This window comes from Plectropomus leopardus, chromosome 3 (genome assembly GCF_026936395.1).
Source record: "Plectropomus leopardus strain MGB_pleo_1.0 chromosome 3, ASM2693639v1, whole genome shotgun sequence".
Classification (NCBI taxonomy): Eukaryota; Metazoa; Chordata; class Actinopteri; order Perciformes; family Serranidae; genus Plectropomus; species Plectropomus leopardus.
Genome location: NC_142178.1, coordinates 19,659,700 through 19,670,322, shown reverse-complemented (window position 1 = coordinate 19,670,322; position 10,623 = coordinate 19,659,700). Strand labels below are relative to the sequence as shown.

General features: G+C 41.9%; 1 protein-coding gene across 1 annotated transcript; it reads left to right on the top strand.

The window, feature by feature from the left end:
• The first annotated feature begins 1,014 nt into the window (after positions 1–1,014).
• Positions 1,015–9,884, top strand: LOC121942183 (uncharacterized). The gene is made up of 2 exons (XM_042485320.2): positions 1,015–1,286; positions 2,496–9,884. The coding sequence occupies exon 2, from the start codon at positions 2,645–2,647 to the stop codon at positions 5,777–5,779; it is 3,135 nt and encodes a 1,044-aa protein (XP_042341254.2). The 5' UTR covers positions 1,015–1,286; positions 2,496–2,644; the 3' UTR covers positions 5,780–9,884.
• Positions 9,885–10,623: the final 739 nt, after the last annotated feature.

Here is a 10,623-nt window from a genome sequence, read left to right as displayed (position 1 = left end):
CTTAAATGAATATGTCTTCTTATTTTTTCAGATACAGGCCTTTTCTGTTTCACCACCAACTCCAGGTAAATACTTAATACGTGGCTTGGTTCTCTAATAGCATACACTACACTAATACACTAATCAGCCGAGCAATTATCAGGGTAATGGAATTCATCCGTGCAGTTGTAATCAAAGGTAATATAATGTGATTGTATTAATCATATCCCATTATTTTCATTATAACTGTTTAAACCTTGTGATGCCAGCAGCACTCACAAGTGTGTTCATGTTAGATACCCTCCAGGAGCCTCGATGATGTGACATGAAATTCATTGTGGTAATCATTTTTTATTAGTGCAGAAATGTTATGCCAGATGAAGGCTTGCTGATAATTAATCACCAGGAATATAGATAATCAGTTAGTCTTTTAAGTTATTAATTTAATAGAAATAGAAATTGCTGGCTTGTTCCACTGAGTACTCACTCAAAAACCTCCCCCATAAAATGTAATGTTTATAATGAAAAAAAAATTGTTTATAAGTCAAACAGTTCATAAAATGCTACATCATACAACCATGTCTGATCTTATGTAGGCTTCCTGATGTTTTAGCTGCTACTCAAAAAGAGAAAAGCAACATACCACATGGTGGCAGGTGATTTTTTGACTCTTTGCTTTGCCCATACTAGTTATCTCAGACAAATAAAAATAGATTGTTTTGTGTAAAGGACATTTGTAGCAACAATGCAATATCATGTTTTGTGACTGGCTGCTAAAATTTTAAGAGCCCACAATGTAAAACCCTATTTGTCCCATTTTACCCGATGTCCCAAATCACCTGACCTCACCCTAAGTACGAATACTTCTACATCTGACTTGAGTAAAACTTTGAATGCCAGATTTTTGCTTCCAACTGAGTATATGTAAATCAGGCTATACTGTGATATTGCTAATTTTATTTAATAAATGATAGTTTCTGCATATGACATGTGTGATGTGTCTCCCAGCCAGCAGAGGGCGCTGTGGGGCGGCGAAACAGACCCCGGGGTGCTGTTGTGATGTCCGGAAGAAGGGCTGTCGGCATGGCGGATATATTTTTCACTTCATGTTTTGCTTTTTAGTGTTTCGATTTAATATCATGACATTGGTAATTATCATTTGTCCCCGCGGAGCTGCAGTGAGCCGTCCCCTCTGACACTGAAGGCTGTTTTCAGGCGGCGCAGCTGCGGGCCGGAGCGGCGGTTCCCCCGCTGTCTGTCTGTCCGTCTGTCTGCACACGTCGAGACTTGTGACCCAGTTTGATTTGGTGAGTTTTCGTCTCCTCCTCCTCGGTTATTGCTTAATACTCACTTCAGTGCCGCTTCTTTCGTCTGTAGCTGTGTGCTGTACCGACACATATGCAGACATATGCTGTCCGTGTGTCTCTGTAGAGGACGGTGCTGCTGCGTTTTTATAATGAAACACGACCGTTAGAAACCGTGGGCACGTAAACGCAGGGGTGTGTTTAGCTTTCAGTCACATAGAGAGTTTACAGCGACATTACTGCAGTTTATGGTAGTTTTCTGTCTGTTGGCAGGGCCGGGGCTAGAAACACAAGACGCCCACTATGAAACAATAAACAGCTGTAATCCTTGACTAGCCGAGGCCCCTCTGAAAGCTCTCCACCCCCCTGACAGGGCCCCAGTGGGCCCCAGTCACAATACACATGGGCGGATTGTGAGACAATGCGCCCCCAGTCACAGACATGCAGAAGGCACCACCACCACCTCCTACACAGGAGCAAAATTGTTGTTGTTTTGCATCTTTTTGCAGTCCTTGCACAACTCTCTGTGGCTGCGTCTCTCTGGTCTTTTTTTTGCATGTGGTTGCTTTGGTCCTTTTTGTAATAGTTTTGCTTCTCTTTACGCCAGAGACACACTGCCTGCGTGAGTACTGTGTGAGCGCAACGCTGCTGAGGGGTGTCTCAGCTGCGTGTAAGCCGTGGCACATCCAGAGAAACAGTTGCTCGCCGATTTTTACGTGTGCTGCGTGTGGTTGTCAGCAGAAATAGACGCTGACTTGACTTTGTACCACCTTTTGCTACAGTTTAAACGCTGCTCTCTTTCACAGAGATGAGGAAATACATAGATGTCTGCTTTACTCAATCTTAACTGCTTCCGTTTCAAAATAAAAGGACTTATCTTAAAGTAACTTAACTTAAAGTTACACATTATCTGTCCTGGGCAGGACGGATAAGACTGTTTAAACATACTGTAACCCACTTTGGGGAAAGCATGAAAATAAAAGGGAATTCCCTCTGTTTGCTGTAAACCAAATTAAAAAGTAGGCCAACATAATTTGTTTTTCTTGAACCAGCATCATGAAGGCAAAAGTTATTGCAGAAATGTTGTGTCAGACTGCATCAGTTTTAGCTAGACTGACTCAAGAACTAAGTGTATATTTCAGTGCAAGAAAGAAAAAATAAACACAAACAAAAACTGAATCTGACACTAACCTGTGTTTTTTTCTTTCGCAGTTTTCATAGACTGACCTGAGTGAGATAAAACATCAGGAGCCTGAGCACAGACCAAAGTGGGTGACGTCTTTATCCAGTGACTCTTCTTAAGTCAGAGAAGAAGTAAAATTATCATAAGTGGGGGGAAAAAAACTCCCCAGACCCTCACAATGGGTGAAGTAACTGTAGAAGTAGGTGAGGAGGTGATGAAACAGGAACCACTCCCAGAGCCACTCCTAATAATCCTGTCCCCACCTCCACCGTTCTTACCTGTGTCTGGTGAACCGACCATGGCCTGGCATAAGTGGCTGAGAGCTTTTGAACACTATGTTGAAGCGCTTGGTGAAACCGAGCTTGTCGACTCCACTAAGTGTATGCTCCTACAGAACTGCCTCGGCCCAGAGGGTCAGCGCATCTTCACAACTCTGATCCAGAGTGAAACCACGTACGCTGCAGCCATATCAGCTCTGACGGTTTACTTCAACTCCAATCTCAGCTCTCAGATGTACCGCCTTAGATTTCATCAGAGGGCTCAGATGCCCGGAGAGACTGTAGATCTGTTTGTGTCTGCGTTAGATGAACTGCTTAGGCTCTGCAGCTATGGAAACTTTCAAGAAAAACTTATCCTGGATCAGCTGATTGCGAAAACCAACTGCCCACAACTCAGAGAGAGGCTGCTGATGGAGAGGGAGACTCTGACCCTGGATAAGGCGTTGGCTATTGGTAAAGAGGTTGAATCTGCTTTAAATGACTCTGAAGTGTTTGGTTTTCATGAAGTCAGTGTGGACATTGGAGACGATTTGGACCCTCCTGTTCCGGTCAAACGCAAAAGAGGACGACCCCGGCGTGGGGAGGAAAGGCCGAAAAAAACAACAAAACCACGTCCAACTAAAACCCCTAAATCATCATCTAGATACAAAGATAAATACTATTACAGCAACGACAAGCTTTACTATAGTGAAAACGAAGGTAAGACTCAGAGCACTAAGGAGACTCATCAGGCTTCTGATGAAGCAAACAATAAACCTGGAAATGATGATAACGGAGCCTTGTCATCATCATCATCATCGTCATCATCATCATCATCATCATCATCATCACAGAGGGTGGAAGAGGAAAACTGTGACAAAGCTAGTGATGATGTTGACGAAGATGAAGACTTTGCCCTTTCCCCGTCTAATGTAAAAGGCCCCTACTGTCCCATCTGTGTCGGCAGGCGCTTTAGAGATGCAAACAAGCTTGGCAGACACATGAGAACGCACACAAAGGAGAAACCCTTCAGCTGCCCGGTCTGTGCCATGACCTTCAGCCAGTCCTATCACATGACCCGACACATGAGGAACCAGCACGGTGCGGGCCAGTTCGTCTGCTCCACATGTGGGAAAAGTTTAGGGAGCTTAGCAGAGCTGCAAAGTCACAAGAGGACACACGTGTTGAAAGTTCTGGCATGTCCCGACTGTCCAGAAAAATTCACCAACAAAGATGTGTTTATTTGTCATGTCATGTCACATGGCACAGACCTGTCCATCCTGCCCACCCTGACAGAGGCACAGAGCTCCCAGACGAGCGATGACCTGAAAAATCAAGAAATAATCGAATTGCCCGAGAAGGATAATGACGATGTTGCTGAAAATAATGCAGACGCTGAAAATGGTGATTCTCAGGAAAAACAATCTGAAGTAGTTGTTGTCAAAATGGAAGATACCTCTGCTGATGAAGAGGCCAAACCTCAAGATGAAGGCAGTCAGAAAGAAAAGGTCGGCAAAAAAAGAACTAAAGGCCATTTCTGTCCCATCTGTGTCGGCAGGCGCTTCAGAGGGCCAAACAAACTCGCCAGACACATGAGAACACACACAAAGGAGAAACCGTTCAGTTGCCCGGTCTGCGCAATGACCTTCAGCCAGAACTACCACATGACCCGACACATGAGGAACCAGCACGACATGGGCCAGTACATCTGCTCTAAATGTGGGAAAAGTTTAGGGACCTGGTTGGAACTGAAAGCACACAAGAAGACTCACGCGATCGAAGGCTTGACGTGTCTTGCATGCGATAAACAGTTCAAGGAGAAATCCGCACTTGTGAGTCATCTTAAGTTACACAAGAAGGTCCAGTCCAGCCCTCGAAGCCTCACCTGTGGCGACTGCGGCAAAATATTTGGTCGAATGTATCATCTGAAACGGCACATAGTGACCCATCGCAAAGCATCAAACGGAGAGTGTTACACGTGCCCTGATTGTCAGAGGACTTTTGCCTTCCCAGAGGACCTTAACAAACACATGGAGATTCATGTCAAAGAAAATAACGGGACTTGTTCGAAATGTGATGAAACCTTCTGTAGTCAAGAAGAGTTGGAGGTGCACATGGAGATTCATAACAAGACATATGCCTGCAACACCTGTGGGAAGAAGTTTAAGGTCGAGTACGCGCTGAAGAAGCACGAGCAAAGCCACCAGGACGAACAGTATTATTGTTCGTTGTGCCGCAAACACTTCATGAAGCTGTCTCACTACAAGAGGCACATAATGGTCCACAACAGACGGGAGACGAGATGTCCGCACTGCGACACCGTCTTTCTGAAGTTAACAGCTTTGAAGTATCACCTGCGGACTCATACAGAAGAAAGACCATACCAGTGCACTTGTTGTATCGAGACCTTTGAGGAGAAGGAAGATCTAGAGCAGCACTGCCTCAGACACAGGAAGTTCAAGAGGGAGCGGCCGTACTCGTGCACTCGGTGTGATGCAGCTTTCTCCGCACTAATTGAGCTGACGGACCACATGAGCTTGCACGAGGGAGAGCAGCCAATGAACTGCCCCGTCTGTGGCAGGACTTTCCTGAACAAGAGCAAGCTGGAGAAGCACTTGAGCATCCACACGGGGGAGAGGCCTCACCTCTGCTCCATCTGCGGCAACGGCTTCCCTTCGGCCGCCAGCCTCAAGTTACACATCCACATCCACACTGGAGAGAAACCCTTCCAGTGTTCACAGTGCAGCAAAAGCTTCAGGTCGTCCAGCGGACTGCGGCTGCACAGCAGGCAGCACATGGAGGTGCGGCCCAGCTTTGAGTGTCCTGAGTGCGGCAGGTGTTACGGTCGGATGACGGAGCTGAAGATGCACCAGCGCTATCACACAGGGGATAAACCATACGCATGCACCTGCTGCAGCAAACGCTTTATTAGCAAAGACAAACTGAACGTCCATATGAGGATACACACAGGGGAGAGGCCGTATTGCTGCCCCCACTGTGGACAGACATTTACTCAGACTGGGGACAGAAACAGACACATCAGTAAATACCACTAGTTAGATACTATAGAGACAGAGCTCCCGAGAAGCTTAAGTTGTTGCTTTTGAATGATCGTGCCAGTGGTTTTGCATGTTTACAAGCTGGTAGCAGTAAGGGTCAACTCAGAATCAGATATGTTGCCTTATTATTTGGATAATAATAAGAAACCAATATGTATTGAAAGTTAAACCAGGCAGATTTAGGCTGCCATGAATACTAAAATGTCAAATTACAAGCCCATGCAATTGTTTTTAAGTAAAATAGAGAATAATAAAGGTATTCTCTGTAGAAAAGAATATAATCCAAACAATTACAACAAGATAAGGCCTAATTGTCACAGTATCAACAAAGATAAAGCATTACAGGTTCTGTAGATTATGTTTTGCTTAGGATGGGATCATTTATTAACTAGTACATATATCATAATTTTCATTACCGTATTTTTAAACCCAGTTCAGACCCAAGATTTGCAATGAGACAATTTAAAGAACTACTTGCAGTGAGCCAGTCTGCAAAACTTGCCAGTTCACACCAATGCGACTCGGTCTGCCCCTCGGAAGTAAGAGATTCAGATCATCGATTGGAGACCCATCAGTCAACTGAGACTGCTGCTGCTTCAGGTCAAGCATCCCTGGATTTACCAGTCAGTGTACTGCTGGGGGTGTTTCTTATAATAATAATAATAATAATAATAATAATAATAATATTTATTATTATATATATAAATTTATGTTTGATTTTTATTTATTTTTTATTTTTTGCCTTTTTGCCTTTATTAGATAAGACAGCTCAAGCGTGAAGGGGGGGCGTGACATGCAGCAAAGGGTCGCTAGTCGGAGACGAACCCCCGGCCTCTGTGGCGAGGACAGCAGCCTCTGTACATGTTCACTCAACCAGGTGAGCTACAGGGCGCCCCCTTCTGGGGATATTTTGGTCCCGAAGTGGCAGCACAGAGGAGGAGAGAAAACATCATCTTCTCTCCTCCGCTGCAAAGTTGCGAATTTAAAGATCACAGCAAATTAATATGATACAGTCTCTGACTTTTTTCTTTTTTTAATATCTAGTGTCGGACATGTCCGGCCCAAGGTTCGATTGTCAGCTATCTTAGGTGAATCTCGCTGTTGCATTCCTGCTAAGCCCGTCCAATCTCGAAATCTTTTTATGGGGAAAAATTGATTGTCAAACATTCGTATTGATTAGCCAAATTTGATTTGACTGGCATAATTCTGAGTTGGGTACAGCCCCAAATGCGTCTAGATGAGACAATATATCATCTCCATAGCAACAAACATGTACATCTGTTCTGATTTCCAGATTTTCAGGGTTATCTAGTAGGTGAATATCATTTTTAGCTTCCTAAAGTATGAATTGAGATGTTGATAGTGAGATAGTTGCCACATTTGCAAGTTAGTGATGAAACGGTGAAAACATGAGCTAAACAAGACGGACCGTATTCATACATTTCTACACGCAGCGAGCAGCAGCGACCCATTGGAGATAGACATACATGTCAGCAGCCATGGGGATGTAAATGAGATAGTTTCTAGCTCAGGGAGGACAGAGGACAAGCGTACACGCCGTCTGCTGAACATTTTTAACTGATCCGCAACAAGCCAGTCGGCTGTTAAAACAGGTGACGTGTCTTACGTTTTAAAACCAGCCGCTGGCTGCTCGACAAGCTGAGTCACAGGTGACATCCGTCAGCCGGCCTGAGTCCAGTTAAGACCGGCCAGTTCACACGGCTGCAGCTTTTCTCTGCGGTGGTCTAAAACAGTTTAATCTCCTCGTGAATTTTTGGTCTAAACTGGGTTTAAAGAATATTGACATGTATTTCTACAAAAGCCTTTGTTTAACAAGCCAAACTTCACAAATGTTAAATGTCTAATATTGTCAAAAAGTAAGCAAAGATGAGTAAGAATCTGCACAAGCTTTCGATACTCAACAATTTTCAGTACTTGGTATGACAAACACATCTTGGCTGGTAACAAAAATGCATTAGGAGCGCAATGTTATTGGATTGTACAGGAGTTTCTATTTTTCTAGTTACTGTGTAAATAATGTAAGTGTTACCAATTGGTAATGATCAGTCTGTCTATTTCTCAGCTGGGTACTATTCAACGTCTTGCTTGTTTTTCTTTTTGCAGAAATGACTGATCTAAATTAAACATTAGCGTATCATTTCGTTTACATTTAAATTATGAAACGTGTTTTTGACAGCTACATTCTCATTGCAGAAAACTGCCACATTCCCATTCGGACTATCGTGACTTCATTTTGCTGGGTTTGATTTTCTGGAAACATATCTCATGAATGCCGTGCTTTTTGTTGACAAACTTTAATTTCATGTAAAGTGGGCAAAAACATGCAAAACCACTGATTTCTCTGTGCACTACAAACTTTGACTGTTGCCACCCAAACAGTTTGTCACTGCTGTGCTGGACTCTGTGAGCTTCGTACCTGGATTTTCTTCGATATCATCACATTACCGGTCAATGCAAAAGCTCTGCATGAGGGTTAAGTCCTTGTAGCTCCCCCCTGTGCCTGACGCGCCCTCCTCATACAGCATTTTCTCAATCAAGCGCCCCGTCTTAACAACAAACACACACTAATTACCAGCATGCGAAGGGTTCTTTGACATCCAGAGCGTTTTATGTTTGCCTTGCCCAAATTGTGGCTACAATCTAGATATAATGGTCTCTAAAAATGCCACTTAAAGATTTCAGAGATCTCGTATCAATACTTTTAGTTATTCTCCGCAATCACAGTATGTGTTGTCATGATATTATGTTTGTTTTGTTTCACTTTTTGAAATATTTTTGTTTAGACTTCTCTGTAACCGAACCTTTTGTAACAGTGTTTAGAAAAGTGTCATAAAAATAAAACTATTATACACTCTGCCAGCACATGTAAGGAGGTTTATGAACGTATTTGTGAAAGATGAATATGTTCACTGCAACATTTTGTGTATGTTCAATCAGTGAGAAGGCCAAGTTAGAACCAGTCAGGAGAAAAATCGAAATAAAATAATTAATCTGTCTCCACCTAAACCCCCAGATTGCATCTATTAAAGATATGTTATCAACAAATTTTCATATTGGCAGCTGAACTAAAAGCAAACCCCAGATTAACTGGTTTCACCCCACAATATTTGTGCTTTTTGTTCCGGCACTGTTTCTGCAATTTTCAAAGCTTCCTCCGGATGCTCGCTGCGTGCAGTCTGGCACCTGATCTCTATCTTGTCATAAAGTCCCGACCTCACCTGCGCTATGTCGAGGAACATTCAAACACAGAAAAATAACACGAAAATAAGAAAATGGAGACAGAGAGCAGAGTGTCTGCAGTTAAATACAGCCTCACACACTTTTAGTGGATCATAAGCAGTAATTGAGAGGGATTACTTCTATACGAGTCTATACATAGTTTTTTTTATTCTTGTAATTTCAGGAAAATCCTGCATAGTACATCTTTTAAGTGTTTAATCACTCTAAGTTAAGCTACATGTCTGTCTCAAGTGGTCTTTATTGATGTGTGTTGTAGCTCGGGGCTGTGCCATGATGAAGCACGATTAAATCTAATCAAATAAGCTTTATTAGTATCAGTTAGGGATGCTCAATACTGCACTGATACGTGCACATACCTTTTCTACCTTATTTCAGAGACCATCAAGTAGTAGATCTCACATTTTATGCCTAGTGCCCTAGTGGCAGATGCAGATATAAATTGTAATGCTTTACAAAATATACATTCACTGGTTAACATAAAAATGGCATATAAACCTAGGTACAGTAAAAAAAAAAAAAAATTTTAAAAAACATTTGTTTTATAGTAACATTTTGAGTTAATCCTAACAAGAGCATTAATGATGGCAAATTTTACCTGTTTTGACTGATTGCATTGATGGCATATTGACAACTTATTTCAAACTGATCCCGAAATTTCATTTTAAGTCTTTGTCTGCCAATATTATCATGTCTTTTCAGTATCAGTCTTAAGTTTACATCATCGTTAAGGCTAAAGCACATGCTATTGACGACAACAAACACACATTTCATTATATTTCGAGTGTTGATTTAAGCCCTGTATAGACAAACAGAGAAAACAATAGAATAAAGTTAAACACAGGAGTGGTCTCACAGGTTTTCCCTTCAGTCCTGGCTTGTAGATAAATATTTTCCAGCCATAAGAGCTATTGTAGTTTTTTCTCCTTAAATATAAGACATTTTTTTCAACGAACTTTTGGGCATGTAATATAATTAATTTAAAACAAGATTTATTTTATTTATTTACAAACCAAAAGGTTTAATTTTTTTATGTTTGTTACAAACACGATGATAGATAACTTGATGATGAATCTATTGAGGAGCAGCAATTCAGACAGTAGAAGTCATTTAAGAAGGCCGTCCACATGAGGGTGCTGTGGGGACATAAAACTTTGAGAGGGACAAAAAAGATTGGATTTCATGCACCAGTAATGTCCAAAGCACAATACTTCTGTCCCTAGTATTTCATTAAATAATATAAGTCTTTTTTGTCTCACTAAATGTATGCGTAGTAATAAAACTGTGCAAAATATACAACATTTGATATGTTCAATAGTAAATAAAGAATATACAAGCAACAAAACAACATCAAATTGGTACAAACTGAAGTCAAGACATAGAGACACAATTACTCGAGTCTTAATAGAGACAATATATGTGATTGTTAACTCAGAGTTATGTGTATAGCTATGTTTGTGTGTGACTTGTATCAGTGAAATACCTACATTACGTAACAACAATGTGCGTCAGACATTGTTTATGGCGTCAGATGTTGATGAGCTACAGCACAGCACACAGATTGTGGGACAACCTACACAGAG